Source organism: Platichthys flesus, chromosome 16 (genome assembly GCF_949316205.1).
Source record: "Platichthys flesus chromosome 16, fPlaFle2.1, whole genome shotgun sequence".
Lineage (NCBI taxonomy): Eukaryota > Metazoa > Chordata > Actinopteri > Pleuronectiformes > Pleuronectidae > Platichthys > Platichthys flesus.
Genome location: NC_084960.1, coordinates 246,037 through 266,166, shown reverse-complemented (window position 1 = coordinate 266,166; position 20,130 = coordinate 246,037). Strand labels below are relative to the sequence as shown.

The 20,130-nt window shown below is 46.1% G+C and overlaps 3 protein-coding genes across 6 annotated transcripts; 2 read left to right on the top strand and 1 right to left on the bottom strand.

Annotated features, from left to right (window-relative positions):
- Positions 1 to 2,109: 2,109 nt before the first annotated feature.
- utp18 (UTP18 small subunit processome component) lies at positions 2,110 to 7,090 on the top strand. Of its 2 annotated transcripts, none has more exons than XM_062407888.1 (13): positions 2,110 to 2,416; positions 4,040 to 4,173; positions 4,328 to 4,423; positions 4,506 to 4,573; positions 4,647 to 4,753; positions 4,838 to 4,963; positions 5,042 to 5,216; positions 5,298 to 5,398; positions 5,731 to 5,821; positions 5,902 to 6,025; positions 6,114 to 6,288; positions 6,667 to 6,809; positions 6,911 to 7,090. In XM_062407888.1, the coding sequence occupies exons 1-13, from the start codon at positions 2,192 to 2,194 to the stop codon at positions 6,933 to 6,935; spliced, it is 1,590 nt and encodes a 529-aa protein (XP_062263872.1). In that variant the 5' UTR covers positions 2,110 to 2,191; the 3' UTR covers positions 6,936 to 7,090. The 2 variants fall into 2 exon arrangements, with proteins under 2 accessions (XP_062263872.1, XP_062263874.1); XM_062407890.1 differs by having other exon boundaries at positions 2,111 to 2,416; positions 4,650 to 4,753.
- Positions 7,091 to 8,393: 1,303 nt separating this feature from the next.
- Positions 8,394 to 15,757, top strand: LOC133971200 (E3 ubiquitin-protein ligase TRIM39). 3 transcript variants are annotated; one of them, XM_062408463.1, is made up of 13 exons: positions 8,394 to 8,518; positions 10,264 to 10,381; positions 10,832 to 11,263; positions 11,587 to 11,691; positions 11,773 to 11,868; positions 12,084 to 12,317; positions 12,789 to 12,966; positions 13,113 to 13,202; positions 13,284 to 13,310; positions 13,391 to 13,417; positions 14,146 to 14,321; positions 14,405 to 14,560; positions 14,723 to 15,757. In XM_062408463.1, the coding sequence occupies exons 2-13, from the start codon at positions 10,265 to 10,267 to the stop codon at positions 14,927 to 14,929; spliced, it is 1,845 nt and encodes a 614-aa protein (XP_062264447.1). In that variant the 5' UTR covers positions 8,394 to 8,518; position 10,264; the 3' UTR covers positions 14,930 to 15,757. The 3 variants fall into 3 exon arrangements, with proteins under 3 accessions (XP_062264447.1, XP_062264446.1, XP_062264445.1); XM_062408462.1 differs by lacking the exon at positions 8,394 to 8,518 and adding an exon at positions 9,715 to 9,887 and having other exon boundaries at positions 11,779 to 11,868; XM_062408461.1 differs by lacking the exon at positions 8,394 to 8,518 and adding an exon at positions 9,715 to 9,887.
- A 678-nt stretch (positions 15,758 to 16,435) lies between these two features.
- ube2m (ubiquitin conjugating enzyme E2 M) lies at positions 16,436 to 20,130 on the bottom strand. The gene is made up of 6 exons (XM_062408748.1): positions 19,831 to 20,130; positions 18,817 to 18,911; positions 18,556 to 18,594; positions 18,156 to 18,259; positions 18,019 to 18,082; positions 16,436 to 17,592 (listed from the first exon to the last, which is right to left on the bottom strand). Exons 1-6 carry the CDS (start codon positions 19,943 to 19,945, stop codon positions 17,452 to 17,454), a joined length of 558 nt encoding a protein of 185 aa, XP_062264732.1. The 5' UTR covers positions 19,946 to 20,130; the 3' UTR covers positions 16,436 to 17,451.

Genomic DNA, 20,130 nt, shown 5'->3' with positions numbered 1-20,130 from the left:
TTCACAAGCGGTCGAGATGAAAACTTGACAGAGTAAATGTTGCTGCAGCAACTTGTCGTCTGTAAACTAGAACGAGTTCCGACCATGGGAATGTGACAAGGCCTTGAAACGACCTCTGCTCCGCTGGCGGCAGAATCCACATTAAAAATCCGCAGAATTACATTTTGGATGAGTCCTGGGACTGGAGAGAGGAAAAGGAACATTCATTTTCCTGTGTCATGTACAACATCTTGCAACAGATAAAGTAAATTGCTTAAAAAAAAGTTGTAGCCGATCAGCATGTGAGGACCTTCAGTCGGGATTTAGAGCCAATCACAGCACAGAGACACAGAGTCTCGGTTAAAGTCACTAAGACCTTCTGATGGCTTCACATGTGTGTGTCTGTCCTCGTTCTGTTAGATCTCAGTGCAGCAATCAACACTTTACCATCACATTTTATTACAAAGACTCAAAACAGTTAATTAACATAATGGAACCGCCCTTAACTGGTTTAAATCTTATTTTTCAGATCGCTCCCAATTCCTGCAAATTGATGAGTCATCTGTGCGCACCAAAGTAAACCATGGTGTTCCACAGGGCTCTGTACTCGGCCCAATTTTATTCTCATTATATATGCTTCCACTAGGAAACATTATCAGGACACACTCTCGGTAAATTTCCACTGCTATGCGGATGACTCCCAGTTATACTTGTCAATAAAACCTGAACAAAGTAATCAATTAACTAAACTTCGAACATGTCTCAAGGACATAAAAACCTGGATGACTCGCAATTTTCTCTTATTAAACTCAGACAAAACAGAGGTTATAATACTTGGCCCCAAACACCTTAGAGATACATTATCTAATGATGAAGCTGCTCTAGACGACATTGCCCTTGCTTCCAATGAAACATCAGGAACTTGGGAGTGATCTTCGATCCTGATTTATCCTTTAATTCTCACTTGAAACATAATTTCTAGGACCGCCTTTTTCCAATTGCATAATATCTCCAAAATTAGACATGTCCTTTCACAAAAACAAAGACGCAGACCTATATAAATAAAATGGCAGCATCAAACCTTGAAGAGCTGATAGTACCTTATCACCACTAGAGCCCTGAGCTCCCAGAATTCAGGCTGTTGTCCCTAAAGTCTCTAGAGGAGGAGGAGGAGCCAGAGCTTCAGCATCAAGCTCCTCTCCTGTGGAATCATCTCAGCTTCAGCTGTGGAGGCAGACTCCCTCTGTACGTTGAGGATTCAAACCTTCCTCTACGATAAAGCTTCTAGTCAGAGCCGGTCCTGGTTCGTCTTAGACCTGATCTCAGTTCTGCTGCTATAGGTCTAGAAGGTCGGGGTCACATGACATACAGAGCTTCTCTTTTCGCCTCTCCTTCCTTATCACATCAAAGATATTAATATCTCATCAATATATGTTACTGACTGGACTTCTTCCCCGGAGTCACTTTGCTCATAGTCCACAGTCCACATCCTGGATTAAGATGGTGGATCGAGAATCAGAGATCGTGATGGTGAAGCCAGCACGATTCTGTGTTGTGCTGGCTTCTGATACGGTGGTGGACCAAGATTGAGAGGGCAACATTAGAATGTTTATTCTAATCAAAGCTAAAACACTGTCCCTCTGATGTCCTCTGTTACACTGGACCTCTGTTGACTAGTGTCAGTCCTGGGAGACGGGTCCTCACATGTCTCTGAGGTCTCTACCTTCTCTACCTGTTGAAGGCTTCAGTAGTTTGACTCTTGTTGAGGGTGAAGAGCAGAGGACGTCTCACCTGGTTAAAGACCAGGAGACAAACTGTGATCTGTGAATATTGGCTCTACAAATAGAATTTAATTGATTGATTGATTATGGTCACCTGACCCTCTGTCAGGAAGGAAACGTTATTTATAAATAGTACAAGAAGTGATAAGGATATTATGACGAGAACATCAGGGCCTAGTTTTCTAAAGGTTCTTTGCAAACATGTTGTTGAAGTCCACAAATCTCTGGAGTCTGAAGACTGGCCTGGGACCTTCAGCTTCATTTTTATTTATTCAGAAAGTGACGCATTGACACCGGAAGGGGGCAGCGTCGCGCTCTGTAACGTGTAGTCTACCGGGACTTCATCAGGAGAAGAAGAAACCGTGACGTATTAGGAATAAACACACGTGCGTTCACGTTGAAGCTGAAGCTTCTTGTTCGGAGTCAGAAACATGGAGGACGTGATTCCGCTGCCGGAGCCGAGAGGTGTCAGGAAGAGAGGCCGAGTGGAGAGCAGCGAGCCGGGGCAGGAGAGCAGCGATCCGGGGCAGGAGGAGCAGAAGAGGCGGGGGAACGTCCGCAGCGTGTCGGGGCTGCGGGAGGACGACCCCTCGGTGCGGCTGCTCGAGCAGCTGCTGTTCGGGACGGAGGACGAGCTGCGGGGCCGGATCCTGGAGGTTTGAGTCCATTTCATCTCCATTTAAACTACTTCAGCTAATTCCACCGTTTCTACGCCTCGATGAAACTGTCTCACTTTCATGCTCTGCGCTGGTGACACCTGGTGGCCGGAGGTGTCATGTTGTTTTATTCAAGACGTTGGTGAAGAAATAAAACTTAAAATTGAACAAAAGACAAACCTGGTTTGTCAATAGATTCAATATATGTAAAATGTCAACTAAACTATGTGAACTACACTTAGGGTTAGGGATGTTAACAGACATCTGCTCGATAATAACATAAGTACAATGCAGTGAGCTAGAAAACATTATGAAATAATACACAAAGCAAACAAACATTTATAACGTTACAATATGAAAAAAAGGATCATTACAGTTTATCTTTTCAAATCATTGATGAAGAGAAACTTTCTAACTCAGGTTTTAATTAGTGCTGTCAAACGATTAAAATATGTAATCACGATTAATCACATTTAGTTAACTCAAAATTAGTCACAACAAATCACACATTTTTATCTATTTATCTAATCACTTTGGAAATGTGGATTGGCTTGCTTTATGCAAATGTTTTATTTTATTGAAAAACAACATTGCCAAACAGGGCGGTACAAAATGAAATTATAAAGTTCACATTTCAGGTAAACAAGGACTATAGTGCAGTTAAACTATGGCTTAATGTTTTCTTTTTTTCAAGTTGGCTGTGAACAGAGCAGTCAGGCTCTGTTCACAGCCAACTTGCCTGTGTGTTTTTCAAACAAAACACACAGGCAAGTGTCGGCCTGCTATGAAACAGATTAAACACAGAACTGTGTAGGGCTATTTGAGTCCTCCCCAGATTTGTGGAAAATGTATGAAATAAGAAGTACCCTATTTTAAAATAAATAAAAACATATAGCTGCAGCCTAGCAGCTTAACAATATATATTTTAGTTGCGAAATATTAAAACAAAAAGTGAGAGCAGGTCAGACTGGAGGCGAACACAGAAACTGAAGCTCGATAGAATCCAACTGCAGCTTCTGCTCTGATCAAGAAGCTGAGGCGCTGATCTGTGATCAGCTGAGACCAGAGAAACTCTGTGTTTTCACTGTTTCCATTGTGAAGCAGTGAGTCACTGAGCGGCTGCTTCACGTGAACGAGCTCTGATCTCACTGTCTCTGAGCGGGGGGCGGAGCCTCAGTGCGCTATCTGGGAGCACACACACGCACACACACACACACACACACGGACTCACTGACCCGCTCCTCGTACCTCACGACGGCCTGATACGATGACGTTTTAAAAAATGATTGTGACTTAGTCAACCACCAACATTTTTGTCTCCTCACATGAACGAAAGTTTAAATCAATTTAGTTATAGTTTTTTTTTTTTTTTCAAAGATCCTTTTTTGTTTTTGCCGTGAGAAATTGGATGTGTGGCGTGATTGCGTGTGAAAAACATGCAAAAGCGTTTGTCACACGGCGAAAGTGTGAGAGTTTGCGTTAACGTTGTTAATAACGTGTTTAACTGACAACACTAGTTTTAATTGTCAGTGATTTCATGCGTTTGCTTCCAGACTTCAAGTCAGAACTTTATTTTCTCCTGGTTAAAAAGTAAACAATGTTGTGATGTGTTTACTTGAGCAGGAGGACGAAGACGAAGCTGAACGTTTGTCAGTGGAAGACGAAGACGTGGAGTCTGAGGAGGACGAGGCTCCTCTGCAGCACCGACCAACCAGAGAGGCCGCCTGGGTGGACGAAGATGACGAGCTGGAGGAAGAGTGAGTGTCATCCTCATATTGTGACCCCCCCCTGTTGGACTGTTTGCGGGTTAAGACTTGGGTTAGGCTTTTAGTTTGAAGGGTTAGGGGATGCATTATGCCAATGAGTGTCCTCACTAAGACAGCTGTACAAACGTGTGTGTGTGTGTTCCAGGGTGGACATGAAGCATCGTTACCGTAAAGACCTGATGAGAGGAGACGCTGAATCGGTCATGACCAAACACAAACTTCAGCAGAGGATGAGGGAGCAGTGAGTCCACACACACACACACACACACACACCTCATGTTTACCTTGGGTGTGTGTCAGCTGCTGAACACATTGTGTTTCAGGTTTCAGAAGTCGATGGGCGGAGCTCCATTGTGGGCGGAGAGCAGCAGCAGGAAGAAGAAACCCAACGGTACAAACGGTTTTCTTGACTTTATTCTTGTTTCTTCTGAACAATGAAACAATGCCTGTGTCTGTTCCTGAAGCAGCTGAGGACGAAGACGGTGATGATGATGAGGAGGAGGACGACCTGCTGAGGAGGACAGGAAACTTTGTGGCGTCTCCAGAGCGCTTATCCAGCGGCATCTTAAGAGTCAGTGATCGTTAAATTCAATTTAGTTTTTTACATTGTGACGATGGTGGTGATGATGATGATGTTGTCTCTGTCCTGTCACAGATGAAGAAGTGTCTTCCCGCCAACAGCGCTCGTCCATCCGAGGACAAACTGACCACTGTCCAGTTCCACCCCTCCGCTCAAGTCGTCATGACAGCTGGCCTCGACCAATCAGTGTCCCTCTTTCAGGTACGGACAGGCGATCAGCTGCCGCTGTCCGATGTCTGGTGGAGCCGATCATGTGACACTTTATGTCTCGCCCCTCAGGTGGACGGGAAGACAAACCCAAAGATCCAGAGCATCCACCTGGAGCGTTTCCCTGTCCACAGAGCACAGTTCAGTGTGGACGGAGAGACGGTGATCGCCACCGGTCTGAGGAACAAGATGTTCTACCTGTACGACATGATGGAGGGCCGGGTCACACCTGTCCACACTGTCAGAGGTCAGAGATCGAGAGACACATTCATTTTCTTTAACCCTTTCAGAATAAAAGTCTGCTAGCTGCTGCTGTTTGTTGCTTTAGGTCTGAATGAAAACAGAGTGAAGGAGTTCTCAGTTTGTCCTGATGGAGGCGCTCTGCTGCTCACTGGGACTCGTGGGTACCTGCACCTCCTCACACTCAAGGTGGGTGACGTTCACCTTCATCCGCTACAGTCTCATCTCAGCTTTAATAACGAGTTAACCTGTGACCTCTACATCCTTATTTTGACTTCCTTTGATGTCATTTGCTGGAGCATCGACTAAAAGTTTCTGAAATGTAATAAAATGTAATAAATGTGAGGAAACATGATGATGATGTCAGAGACAGAAAACAAAGGCCTCGACTTTCTGCTGCATAAAGAAAGAATATAATTTAAACTGGATCCTGTACAGTACCAGTGTCCTGTTAGGGCCCACCAGCAGGGGGGGCTGTGTCAGCGGGTGACTGGTGGTGACAGCCAGGTGTGTGTCTTCAGACTAAGGAGGTGGTTTGCAGTATGAAGATTAACGGTGACGTCAGCGGCGTCGCCTTCTCCCACGACGGCAGCAAAGTCTTCGTCAACTCAGGTGAGTCCACGACCTTCCGAGTCTGTGACATCACAAATGTCCCACTGTCAGTCTTGTGACGCGTGTTTGTGTGTGTGCAGAGGAGGGGGAGGTGTACGTGTGGGATGTGCGCAGCAGTCGTTGTGTGAACAAGTTCACAGATGTCGGTTGTGTGACGGGGACGTCCATCGCTGCCTCTCGTAACGGCCAGTACCTGGCCTGCGGGTAAGACACGCCCACACACATCCTGCCTTGTATTCTACTGGCTAAGATTGGGGGGGCAGTGGATTGATTGATCTTCTGTCTGTTGCAGCTCTCAGTCGGGGGTGGTCAACATCTATTCTCAGGAGGCGTGTCTTAACTCAGCCAATCCGAAGCCTCTGAAGGCTGTGATGAACCTGTTGACCTCAGTGACCTCCCTGACCTTCAACCCCACCTCTGAAATTCTGGCCATGGCCTCCCGAGCCGAGGACGAGGCTGTAAAGCTGGTAAGATGCTGGTGGTTAGAAAACAGCAGGGGAGTAATGGTTTGGTATTTATGAATCTTTTTTCTAGTCTTGATGACTCAAAGCTCTTTACAGTTCTACATTCACTCCTTTACACACACATTCATACAGTGCATCTATTCACAGCACTTACTTATTCTATGGGGGGGGGGGGGGGCATTCAGGGTTCAGCATCTTGCCCAAGGACACTTAGGCATGCAGATGGGTCAGACTGGGGATCGCACTGCCGACCTTCAGGTTGGAGGACGACCACTCTACCCCTCAGCCACAGCCTCTGATAGCGGCTCTGATACAGGTTTACTGACACAGCCTGTTCAGTCCCGGTTCTGATGCGGTTCTGTCCCGGTTCTGTCCCCTCAGGTCCACCTGTCCAGCCTCAGCATCTTCTCCAACTTCCCCGTCTCCAAGAGGAACATTGTTCATCGAGCAAGCTGCCTGGACTTCTCCCCACATAGCGGCTTCTTCTCATTGGCTAACAACAAAGGACACGCCCCCCTCTTCAGGTAAACTTAATGATTTCTCTGCAGTTATAAAGTTTGCTTCATTTAATGTTAGCATGTTAGCATGTTAGCATGCTGTGGATTGAATCGAGCTGTGTTTTCAGGTTGTTACATTACAAAGACTTCTGAGGAGAAACTTCACACAAACTCTGAAGCACTGAAGATGGGACCAGGTGCTGATGAAGATGAGGAGATGAAGATGAGTTGGGCCTGAGGTTGTTTATAGGAAATGTGCAATTACCTCTTGTGTTTTTATTATTTGTATAAAAACTAAATCAGTTCAACTCATGTTTCGTTGTTTTTTTTCACTGAGACAAAATCTGAATTAATCTTTTGTTTATTTCACTAGTTTATGATTCCAACTGTTAAATATCTGCATTTTAACATTAGCCATAATACCTTTATCAAACCACGGTTTACATTTTGGAAGAGATTATTCAAGATTTTTAAATAAGTTATTAAATTAAATAAAATGTGAGGAGATTTAGTTTAACCTTAACTGTGGAGATGGTGTCAGACTCTAGAACCCAGCGTGGGAGCTGGTTCCACAGGAGAGGAGCCTGGGAGCTGAAGGTTCTTCCTCATGTTCTACTCTGACAGACTCTAGAACCACAAGAGAACCTGTGTTTTGGGAGGGAAGTGATCTATTTGGATAATACGGTTATTGGCCCTTTTGAGAGAGGCGGTGGTCTAGTGGCAGAAACTTGGACTATGGGCAGAGAAGGTCTCTGGTTCGACTCCACGGAGAGACAACAAAAGACGAACCTGGATTGATCTGTCCAAAAATCCAAGAATCTCCCTACCCTGTCTAGTGTCCCTGAGCAAGGCACCTTACTCCCCCAACATCTGCTCCCCGAGCGCCGTACATGGTCGCTCACTGCTCTGTGTGTCCTGCACCTGATGGGTCAAAAGCAGAGGTTACATTTCCCTAACCTGCATGAGTGTGTCTGTGTTTGGGACTAATAAATACATCTTAATCTTTTGAAATCTATCTTGTAATGTAATCTCTTTTTTTTTCAAGGTCAAAATCTACAAAGTAATGTTTTCTTAGACAATAAATTTGAGACATTCATCGTCTGCGCTGATTTTGATCTGCTCGAGCACATTACTTATTTATTTTTCTGTTTGTGGCCGACATTTGCCTCCATACAGTGGAAAGGGTGTTATTGCATTATGAAGGCTGAAGAATGAGCCAATCACAGACCAGGACAACCAGGCCTCAAACTGGGTTGACCAGCTCACTCAGGAATGTCCTCTATCCCGTCTGTCCTCCACAAACATGACAAACATGCATAACCCTGCCCCTGCCTCTGAGCAATTCTACAATGTTCATAATTATTCATAGACATTGTTTGCCCCCCCACATGAGTTTAATTAGAAAATTTGATTTTATAAAGCATTAAAAATGTATTTAGGATTTCTTGTAATTATCCTTTATCTTCTCAGAATTGATTCATTAGAATTGGTCTATTTAAATGGATTAGTTTATTTTTACTTTGACGTTTACTCTTAAACCTGAAACATAATTTAGATTAAGTTTATACGAAGGAAGAAAAACCGGCTCCGCCCCCGAAACTCACCTGAGCCCTTTGTGCACCTGTGAGGCACCGCCCACGGAGGACGGCCCCGCCCACATGAACCAGAGTTTCCGGATTTGGAAGAGAAGTCCTGAACAGAGGAAGAGAAGAAGAAGCTGCCTCCAGCTGAACCAGGTTGGTGCTTCAGCTCAATACGTGTCACTCACATTTTGAATCTAAAGGTGTTTTGATCGAGTTTGATTGATTTAGTCTGACTTAGTCCAGTTCCAATTCGTCTGAACGTTCTGACCTGTTCTCAGGTGAAAGTGTGACGCAGCTGATCGAGGATCAGTCTCATACTGTCACGTCTGCGCTTCGTTCCACTTCCACATGTCCTGAAACTCACTTGTTGACATGCATTGCTTAGCTTAGCATAGTTTAGCATGACGCCTGAAACCTTAACCTGTAGAGCAGTGGTCGCGTACCGGTCGATCTCGCAGTCTCGGAGCTGTGTGTCGGTGGTCGGTTGTCTGCGGCTCGGTTGTCTGTTTGTGGTGGTCGGTTGTCTGCGCCTCGGTTGTCTGTTTGTCAGTGGTCGGTTGTCTGCGCCTCGGTTGTCTGTTTGTCGGTGGTCGGTTGTTCACACGGCAGCGTGTCGGCTACCGGCCGCGGAGTTGCAGGTTTATCGCTTTGCCTTCGAAACAAGTCGGTCACAGACTAAACCCCAGGACTCCACGGGCTGAGGGCGAGCATCTTCCGGTCTGTCGATAACAATCAAAGCCATCAAAGCCATCAAAGCCCCGTGAGATCAAATGAATGATTCAGAAAGTGAAACGCTGCAGTGCTTTTACTTTGAAACGGGTTCGGGAAGTGTTAGAAGTGCGTTTGTGTCATAGACAGATAAATATTTTGTTCACAGAAGAAGAAACAGAGAAAATTAACCATTCGTTTCAAAATAAAAGCACTATAACCTTGCTGTTTACGGAATTCGTTCTTTTGTTTAGCATTTTTGTTTTTGTGAAATATTTGCAGGACCGGAAGATGCATGACTTCATCCTGTATAGTACTTGTATTTTTTTGAGTACAAGGAAATAGTCATTTATGGTCATATTCAAATCAAAGCCCATTGAAGACTTTGTTCTGCAGCAGCAGCTCCTCTGCAGAACATGTGCTTGAACTGAAGCTAAATATTGTGCACTGAACAGATGTTGTAAATATGAATTGATAATAATGTGAATATTGTGCATTGAATAGATAAAGTTGGACCACTGCCTTTCGTTGTGTTCATTTATGCTGTACATTCAGCCGTCAACAGAGATTGCAACAACAGGAACATGTGGAACATCCAGGTGAGGGGCGGGTCTTTGGCAAAGGGGCGGAGCCTGTAGAGAAGCAGGAGGCGGGACATGACGTGTAAACTCTGCTGTGGAAAGACCAGTGTTGTTGTTTACATCTCGTCCACACGGGGTCGGCCCTCATCACCAGAAGATCTGGAATCTCCTCGTGTTTCCAAGTGGACGTCTTCATCTTCTACGTGTCCGGCTCCTCTTCTTCATCCTGAGATGTTTGTGTTCTTCTAGTTTCACGTCACGTGTTAGAAACCTCATCCACACGTCCACTCGCTCACTGGGAAGCTTCCACACATTGTCCTGCTGGTTCCTCACATGGACTCTGACATTTTACACACATGTTACCAGGAGGCTGCAGGAGACGATCAGAACATGTCCAGAGACACTGACTCAGACATTTGTTCTCAAATAGGGAACCTGTGGGACATGTGAGGAACATGTGAGGAAAATGTCAGGAACATGTCTATCATGTCTTAAACAACTATAGTTCCTCCTGGAAGTGATGTCATCATGTCCGGTGTCCACTGAGAAAGCGTGAATTGCCAGTTTGACCTCCGACCTCTGACTCTTTAAATCTGATCTGTCTTGCAGGATGTCGATGGCGGAGGCGCCTTTAGATCTGTTCTCAGAGCAGGAGTTAACCTGCTCCATCTGTCTGGACCTGTTCGTGGAACCAGTCACAACTCCCTGTGGACACAACTTCTGCCAGGTAACGTAAAGACACACAACACCCGAGTCCCGGTTACACCTGAACTGAAGCACGCGTTCCATTTGTTTGTCTCCACCGATCAGAACAGTTCTTTTTCAGACTCAAACAAGGTCAGTGTGATGGAATTAATGTTAAAAGTGAACATTTGCTCCTGATATGAAGACTTTTCGTCAAATCGTTCAAGAGACAACATGTTGACACAAGAATGAAACGATCGAACAACCTGGAAAAGTATTGCCTTTGGCCACTAGGTGTCCCCGGTGCTGAGGCTTAAAAACTGGTGACTTTCTTGTTTTTCCCTCAAAAGAAGAAACACAAACATCCTAAAGCTCAGAAATGGCGCCCTCTAAGGGAGTTCAGGTGCAGGTACAGGACCACAGGTGCAGAAGGGTTCAGTGATCATGTGACTTTGATACAGGTTCAAACTCTTCTTCTCTTATTTGTTTGCAGGCGTGTATTGGAGGTTACTGGGCGTCCAGTCCCGTGTGCACGTGTCCGCTGTGCAAACATCCGTTCGATGAACGACCTCAGCTCAGCGTCAACAAAGTCTTCGCTCTCATCGCAGACAAATACAAAGAGACTCGTTATGGAGCCGCGGGGTTTCCGCCGCTGGGCGGGAACGAGGCTCCGTGGACGACTGGCGACACAAACCCGTTTTTGACGGTGGCGACGGTGGCGACAGGTGAGGAGGTGGTGTGGTGTGATGTGTGTACAGGTGGGAAACAACCTGCCGTCAGCTCCTGTCTCACCTGCACGGCCTCATACTGCACTGAGCATGTGCGGCCACATCACACCGCGCCCTTCTACTCCAAACACCCGCTGATGGATCCTCTGGAGGCTCTGCGGGGCCGCACCTGCTCGCTCCACCGCCGCCTGCTGGAGGTGAGTGGAAACACATTATCATTTCAGCTTTGTCGTTATTCGAGGTCCATTTATTTTTAGTACATTTTTAACCAAGTTGAGACTTTTTTCACATTTATTTAGCTTACTTTAGTTTAAAATTTTTTTATCAAAAAGAAAAAACTGACTTTGACACAAATCAGACCTCGTCCTCTGGTGGTCAGGTGTCGTCCCCGGGTAGGGACAGGTTCAGGTCTCTGCAGAGATGTTCGTTAGGTTCTTGTCAGGGCTGACTTTGGTCCACTCAGGGACACTCACACGTGGATTAATGGAGGAACTTGTTCCTGACGTGTTCGCCCCTGCAGGTGTACTGTCGGACATGTCAGAGGTGTATCTGTGCCATTTGTGTCCTGGAGGAACATCGAACACACAAAACTGTCTCTGTCCAGACAGAGAGACTCAGCAAACAGGTAAATGACAGAGACTCGATGTGATGTCCTCGTGGTGTGATTCAGTTGGTGAGACGGAGACGTGTTCACGTGTGTGTTCAGAAACAGGTGGCGAGGACGGAGCAGGAAATCCTGAACCGCATCAGAGAGCGAGAGATCCACGTGACGGTGCTCAGGAGGAAGCTGGAGGGAGTGAAGGTCCGACATGTTTTTGTTTGAGTAAAACGTTTAAAACTTGAATGAAGGTCAACTTTTGGTCCCAGTTTGTCCAGCTGGGCCTGAGTGCCTTGCTCAAGGGTACTTTAGCTGATATCACTAATATTAACAAACTATTTCAACTTGAAGTGTTGGTAATGTATGTTCAGTCAAACCCTTTGACTTGAATGATCATTATTTCCATTGTTTTGTCTCAGAACTACGCAGATGGACAGCGAGGGGAAGTTGAACACCTGCTTGACGAAGTGTCCGCTTCCCTCGACCGGATCCGGACGCGGGTGGTGGGCGGGATCGAGAACCAGCTGGATGCCGTCATGTCAAAGGGGGAGGGGCTGGTGAGCCGTCTGGAGGCGGAGCTCAGCCAGTTGATGGACAGGAGGGCCACACTGGAAGTCCAGGCCATCAGTCAGGATCACATCGGTTTCCTGCAGGTGGGAACTCACTGCATGAGGTCGATGTTATCAGTGAAACCAAAGTAGAAAGACTTTAATCCCATTGACAATATTTGTTTATTTATCGCAAGTTATATCATCTTTGCGATGTTTTCCTAGTTGACATATTGTATATGAAGAGTTCTTGTTGTAATGTTATCATCGATCAGCTGCCATCATGATCTTTGATTCACAATCCACCTTCGAGATCCAGGATGTGCCACAGCAGCGATCCTGGTAAAGTCATGTCAGTCACATGTGTTGATGAGACATTAATGTGATCTATAATAGTATTATCACAGTAATCTTGAGATCTTTAGAACGTGGATATTCAGATAAATTATTTTGAAATGTTTGGTCACGTTGAATATTCTACCAGAGCCTTACACGGCCCACGTCTGTAATCAGGGAACAAAGAACCCACAGAAAACTCTTCATCAGTCTTCACCTCCTCCTCCTCCTCCTCCTCAGAGCTTCGAGGAGGCCACAGTGCCTCTGGCTGACGATCTGCAGATCAACGTGGACGAGGACCCTGAGTTCTCCCTCCATTTCAATCTGGCGGAGGTGAAGAGTTCTCTGACAGACGTGAAAGACAAGATGGACGACATCAGGATGGAGGAGGTCCGCTCCCGGGGCTCCGGAGGCTCCTGTGAGTTGAGCTGGTGGTGGAATATGACCTTTAATCATGAAAACGTCCCTTTTATCAACTAACACCATGAACATCTTAGATATGGACAAATTAAACAGAAGTGGTGGAATCATTCATTATTGAAGCTGAAGCAGTTTGTGTGTTAGTTTCATCCACAGACATGATGGCGGCGGAGAGCATGCTCAGTCTGAGAGGAAGCAGCGCCAACCTGAGGAAGAGTCAGTGGTCTCTGAGAGGTGAGGACAACCAGCACAACCACACTCACTACACTTCACTTTGATTGTGGAAGGTCTCACGTGGTTTCCTGTCCTCTGTAGATATGAAGAAGGTCAAAGCCGTCTCAGGTCTGTGTCCCACTCACTTTTCTTCTCCATCACAAATGATCAACGTGTGTTTGTAAAAATCTCTTTGTGTTTCGTCTCAGGACATAAAAAGGCTCGGGTCTACATGGGTGAGTTTTACAACATTACACATTTTTATTTTCAGCTCTCTGAGACATGTGTTTGCTTACAATCATTGCTATAACTATTTTAATAAACTTGATTGATTATGTGGATCTATAACAACTGCTCTAACCATTTAGCTGCTAGCATCCACGTTTTTCAGGTGGATGGTAGGATTAACTAGTTTAACTAAATTTTTCAATTTCATTTGTAAAGTGTAAAATCATAATATACATGACCTCAAGGCTCTGTACATATCAAAGTTATAGAGAAACTCAAACCCTCAGCAAACTGGAAGTCGGAGTGGTCATGTCTAAATTGGGGTGACTGTAAATAAAGATGACAACATGACAAATCCTCAAAGGGAAGCCTGAGAGTCTTGATCACCCCCTGGTGGCTGGTGCCACAATAGGATTCCATGTTAGCAGATGAGAAGTGGACAAGTCAAAACAAATCTAAGAAGACGTTAAATAAACATTTCTAAGAGAGAGGTTCTGAGACTCCATGATTGACGGGTGAGACAGACTCTTGTTTGGTCCAGAGTGTGTGTGGGCGGGGCCTCGACGCCACAGCTCCTCGCCACCATCACACTGCGACTCCAACCGCAGATAGATGGAAACACGTGGTGTTAGCTTTCATAAAGCCTGAGATGACACATGTCATCGTTCATGTGATGTCCCCTCTAGTGCCCCAGTAACAAGCTGTTGGTATGTTTCGGTTTCCTTGTGGCTTCCAGAGGACGTGACGTTGAACCCGGTGACGGCGTATCCCTTCCTCATCCTGTCTGAGGACAGGAAGCAGGTGAAGCGAGGAGAGAAGCTGCAGTTCTACAGAAACAGTCCTCACAGGTTCGATGTGTGGTCCTGTGTCAACGCCAAGGAGGGCTTTGGCTCTGGACGCCATTACTGGGAGGTCAGACCCACACACAAAGAAACACACACACACACTCAGTAACACACACAGTAACACTTGCCATGTGCTCTCACCTGTCTCAGGTGTTTGTCGGGGAGAATAAGGACTGGAAAGTGGGCGTGGTCAGCGAGTCGGCTCAGAGGAAAGGTCTGTTCGACATGAGTCCCTCTAACGGATACTACGCCATCTGGTGGAGTGGCAGCCAGCTGAGGGCGCTCACTGCACCACCACTCACCAAGGTTGAACCCAAACCTCCAGTCAAACCCTGTCATCATCATTGATTGTATCATGAATAAGGAATCAGTCCATCCAAAAGTCTGCTCAGACATCTGTGTTAACATTAGCTTGTCGTCCATGTACGTCTGGTCTGCGCTCAGGTTCCATTTGTGTCTGTCCTGCAGGTGAAGAACCCTCAGAAGCTGCGTCAGGTGGGCGTCTTCCTGGACGTGGACGTGGGTCAGGTGTCCTTCTATAATGCCAAGTCGGGCTCTGAGATCTACAGCTTCACTGGATCGTCTGAGTTTACAGAGAGGATATTTCCTCTGCTGGGAACTGGAGACAAAGAGGTCCCCCTGGTGCTCATCACCGCACAGCACCACGTGGCCTGAGGGCCGGGCCTTGTCCCCGAGCGAGACAGAGGAGACGAGAGGACAGACGACGGGACAGAAACTTTGATTCAGTTGTGACTCTGTTGCCTTTGATGACTAAATAAAACGTCAGTCCTCCTTTGATCTTTCTTCTGAACCAGATCCATCGATTGATCAGCTGACGTCTCGTCTCACTCTCCAGATCCTTTAACTGTAAAAAAAAAACGCCGTGACAATTTAGTTTGTTGATTAATGAGTGAATAAAGTGTCAGAAATAAATGAAACAAGAAAACATGTTTAACATATGAACATTAAAACATATGAACATTTCAGTCAGAATCACTTCTGTCAAAAAAATCTTCATTTGAATCTGCATCAGTAACAGCTGGTGGTCCTGGGACCTCCTGGACCTGAAGAGGGAACACACCAGAGCGTCCATCAGCAACAACACAAATGAGTTGCATCACACCCAGTCTGAAGAAAGGGTGGAGCTGGGTGGAGCTGGTTTTCAGAGGGAGCAGCTCGAAGAAATCAAGGCGCCGTGTTGGAGCTTTGCCAGTGAACGTGTCAGGGAACCAGCTGCTGGGGGCGGAACTACGCTCAATATGAACATATGATCATTAGATCGTGAGAACATGGTGTGATGACCCTCATTCTACCTGCCTGTGTGCCTTGCTCAGTGTGGTAGGTGGGGCTTCAGCCACTTACCTGCCCACCTGGGTGGGCCGTCCCAGAGAGTATAAAGGACTGGTCTTCTGGGAGTGTCTCTCTCTCTCTCAGCAGGGCCTGCTGCAGCAGCCTGATCATTCATCCTTTTGTCTCAGTAAAATAAATTCTATTTGATTTAAAGCTCTGTGTGTGGATCTCCCTTTTTGTTGCCAGCCTTGAGCCAGGTGGTAACAATAGGAACACATGGAACCAGCACTGCTCAGGAAAACTAAAAGAACACCTAAATCACACATGATGAATTAATGAATCATGTATAAATCATTACTGATGAACATTGTATGATGAAAACTAAAACTAAAACCACTGAGGACTGGATTCAGACCACATTAAATGTCCCAGTAACAAACTGAAGCCACAGGCTGATCCAACTGGTGTGAATATCATCAAGTCATCATGTGACTCAGTGGGTGTGGCCTCTTCGTGCCTGCATGTTCTGGACATGATGCTCCTGAGCAGTCGGAGGATGGAGTCCTGGGGGGGACTCCTAACCTTTGCCTATATGGTTCAGACGTTAAGTCAGTTTACAGTCCTCGTTCAGGTTTATCATTTACACACTTTCCTGAGGTTAGAATCGAATGTGCCGTGTTCGTACAAACTCACTGTACGAACAAATGTGGGAGAAATTGACCATAAGTTCCGAACATGGTCTTTGTTTGCGATGAAGCTAAAGATGTGATGAAAGCCTTTCATTCTTCACAACACGGAGACATCAGAGGTCAGGGTCCTTCAACAGGAAGTGTGTCAGTGGATCAAGGGCACTGAACAGGAAGTGATTCTGGGCACGTCACAACATTTCTAATCTTTCAAGTTCATATTTTATTTAACATAAATCATATTGCAGTCAATGTGAACAGCTGGGTTTCAATATACACAATAGTCAAACATTTTAAGCCCTGCTATAACCCCACCAACATTTAACCCCCCCCTGCTCCTTTAAAACACACGGATAGTCCCACCCCCATGACAGAGGAGCCACTTAGCTCCGCCCCTAATACTATGTGTGTGTAGCAGCAAACTCCAAACCAATCAATCTTTACGTTGCTAACGCTGGCATCTTTTGGGGCCACCAGTATGACCTGTATCTGATCTGGTGTCATGTGATCAGAGGCAGGCATGATTACTTTTTATATAATTCTTTTTTTATTTAAGGCTCCTGACATCATCCCACCTCCTGCCGTTGACTCGTGACCAGCAGGAAACTGTTGACTTTGAGTTACTACTGACAAAACAATGGCCGCCTGATGGGAGTTTCTTCACGGTGAGCACCAGTGACTTCCCAACATCTTGTCATCACGTTGCCATAACGTCAGTAACCCTGCTCCCTGATGACAACATGACCAGTTTGGAGTTTGCTGCCGACTGATGTGAGGAACGAATAAATGGCAGCAAAAACGAGGTGGGCGTGTCCTTCTGACCACCTGATAAACTCAGGTGTTTCCACCACTCACATAAAATAAAAAAATAAAAACCATGTGGGTATCAGAGGCGTTGTGGCGTTCACCGAATCATTGTCTCACCTGAGCAACTACCCCCCCCCCCCCCCCCCCATCATCATCATCTACGGCCCTCTATCAGCCATCTTTTTGAGTCCAGTCAGGTGTGTGTCAGCGCCCCCCTGTGGCGTGTAAACGGTTGAATTCTGCGTCTCAGAAATAAAACAGAGATGGGGGCTAAGTGTGAGCAGGTGGGGTGTGTGTGGGGATGGGTCTGTCGTCTTCTGATGGGCGGCTTCCTGTCTCAGCAGCTTCTGCCACTGAGCAGGACGGAGGAGGGGGGGGGAGTGGGGGGAGTCTGGGGGATGGTGGGACGCCGAGTTATTTAAGACACCTCTCGAAGTAGGTGGCGCCAACGTAGCCGCCCCTCAGAGAGCGATGGACATTCTGCTCAAAGAGCCGCCGGTTCGTCTGCAGAACCTCCGCCGCCTCCTTGTTCAACGGATCCTCAGGGTTCGGCTCCTGAAAAGGGGGGGGGGGGGGGGGGGTACAATACGGCGATCAATCAATACGTTTTAACTAATGGATGGATCTTAATGTTCTAACTGGTCAATGACTGAAGCTAGCTACTAGCGAACTAGGTGGGTTAATTAACTGACTGACGTTCCACTTCACTTTGAATTCATGCGTCTCAGGGGTCCGACCATGATGTTGTGATGACATCACATCAGCTTGGCGTGACAACCAATCACTTACATTGTGAAGTGTCTCAGAACGTATTGATTACAACAAATAAATGGAGCCACATCAGTTTCAGCAAATTTTTATCAGCATGTGTCAAAGCATCAATATCACCAGGATCAGTTTATTTCCTTTCTGCTGGATGATGGTTATTATTGGATGTATAAAGTTGCCATGTGTTGCAAGCGCTCTGAGTGTGAGACTCACTAGAAATAGATACTGTAGACCGTAGATGATGGAGTTAACTGTCAACACAGGCTTCCAGTCCTCTCTGTGGACAAACACACACACAGTGAGGAAGTGAAGCGGCTGCTGGTTCAAAGCTGCGGCAGCTGAATACAAACCTTAAGATATTTAGGCAGACGTTTCCTTCCAGGTCAATGTTGGGGTGATACACCATCGTCTCACACTTTACCTTGGGGGGGTCATGAGGATAACCCTGTCCTACCTGAAAAACACATCCTCCATGTTAGCCGATTGGACATACACTAAAAAAAGATTAATCAAAGGAGACGTTTAATGAGATATTTCTGAAAGACGACTTCTGTCAGTCACTGATCATCTATATATACAGTGACTTATTGTCTTTATATACAGTGACTTATTGACTTTATATACAGTCAGTGATCATCTTTATATAAAGTCACTGATCATCTATATATATACAGTCACTTATTGTCTTTATATACAGTGAGTGATCATCTTTATATACAGTCAGTAGGTCAGGTGACAGGTGTTTCTCACCTTAAAGCTGAAGACAAACTTTCCTCCTTTGTAAAAACCCTGTGAGACAAAGACAAACATTCGTCATTATCCCTGTTGTCATGATAGCAGTGGTGTACAGGTGAACTACAGGACACTTCTGACCACAGCCAACCATAGTGAAGTATTTTCATGGTGTAAGGGGGATGATCCTTTAATGATCAAACTATTGAGCGGATGAAAGTGAATTACAGCTGTGCTTCTCACAGCTTATGGTGGAAAACAGGAAGTGGAGCAACGCACCTCGTCTGGTGAGATGATGAGTCTGAAGTTGAGCAGGTCATCGTCGTCAGGGAAGTTGATCTCACACGTCTTTGGCAGGTTCAACTCATTGATGTCTGACACAGGAAAGAAAAACACTTTCCATCAGTTCCCCTCACAGAAGATCAATAATCAATAGTTGATCAATACAAGAATAAAACGTATTTCGCTTCAAAAAATGGTTGCTCAGAATCTTCTTTGGTGGATGAATTGATTTTGGACTCAGTGGATTCACTGAGAATTAAATACTAATATTAAGGTGATGATCATGACAGTAACGGGTCCAGGTAGATGAATCACACTCAGTCTTCATCAGAAGCTGTTTTCACAAAGTGAGTGAGACGAGTCATCATCTGCAGATTAACCCTAACCCGCCAACAGAAAGTGATCCCGCTCCCCAGAAGTTTAAATTCAAGTGTTTATTGTATAAAGTAGCGTTTCACGTTACCAGTAACCATGGTCGTGATCTGTAACGTGTATGGTAAACAGTAACGACTGTCGTTCATCAGATTCTGGTTGATTTCTGGTCACGTGACTCCACCTGTCACCTGAAGTGTTAATAAAGACTGAAGAGAGGTGACTTTTCACTGGTTAGCTGGTTAGCTGGTTAGCTGCAGGTTCCACAGACTCATCGGAGCAGGTGAACACAAACCGATGGTTCCCCTGGTTCGCTGTGGAGATGCTGTCCCACACTGTTCCTGTGAAGTGGCTAACAGTTAGCAACTCGCTGTGTGTTTTGAGTGGGTGCTAGCTGTGTGCTAGCATGCTAGCCCTACGACAGTCTATGTCTGAATGTCTATTTTCAAATGTAGCACAGGCTAGCTGTTAGCCCGCATCACTCCATGCTAAAGTTAGCGCACTAGCTCTTTTCATTAGAGTTAGAAATAGACCCGCATTATGTTCTGGGGGTGGGGGGCACCCCGTCGGGTTACTGCTAACTAGTCGTGCGGCTAACCGGCCGCTGGCCCGGGTAACTAGCCCGGGTAACTAGCCTACCTTTCTGTATCCGGAGCTGGGCCGCGCTGGCTTTTTTCCCCCCGGCTCCTGTTCGGTTTCCTCCAGCAGATTCCTCGTCTTTCTTCTGCTGCTTCAGTGAAAACAGTTTAATCATCTTCAGTCGTGTGGTCGCTGCTGCTGCTGCGTGTTGCTGCGGTGTGTGCGGGCTCTGTGCGGGATCTCAAGAGGCTCGGTTCGGTCGAACGGCACCGGGACGTGATGGAGCCGGTGCGTCTCAACTAATTACACTGAAGAGCTGCTAGCGCCGAGCTAGCCTGTTAGCCTGTTAGCTAGCAGGGG

Excerpts from the sequence above, each read along its gene's own strand:
- utp18 (XM_062407888.1), top strand. The coding sequence starts at position 2,192 with ATGGAGGACGTGATTCCGCTGCCGGAGCCGAGAGGTGTCAGGAAGAGA. Across the intron at positions 6,026-6,113 it reads GGCCAGTACCTGGCCTGCGG|CTCTCAGTCGGGGGTGGTCA; the intron begins GTAAGACACGCC and ends TGTCTGTTGCAG. Across the intron at positions 6,810-6,910 it reads GGACACGCCCCCCTCTTCAG|GTTGTTACATTACAAAGACT; the intron begins GTAAACTTAATG and ends CTGTGTTTTCAG.
- LOC133971200 (XM_062408461.1), top strand. The coding sequence starts at position 9,730 with ATGACGTGTAAACTCTGCTGTGGAAAGACCAGTGTTGTTGTTTACATC. Across the intron at positions 9,888-10,263 it reads CCTCTTCTTCATCCTGAGAT|GATGTCGATGGCGGAGGCGC; the intron begins GTTTGTGTTCTT and ends TCTGTCTTGCAG. Across the intron at positions 12,318-12,788 it reads ATCACATCGGTTTCCTGCAG|AGCTTCGAGGAGGCCACAGT; the intron begins GTGGGAACTCAC and ends CCTCCTCCTCAG.
- ube2m (XM_062408748.1), bottom strand. The coding sequence starts at position 19,945 with ATGATTAAACTGTTTTCACTGAAGCAGCAGAAGAAAGACGAGGAATCT. Across the intron at positions 18,912-19,830 it reads CCAGCTCCGGATACAGAAAG|ACATCAATGAGTTGAACCTG; the intron begins GTAGGCTAGTTA and ends TTCCTGTGTCAG. Across the intron at positions 18,595-18,816 it reads TCATCATCTCACCAGACGAG|GGTTTTTACAAAGGAGGAAA; the intron begins GTGCGTTGCTCC and ends TTTGTCTCACAG.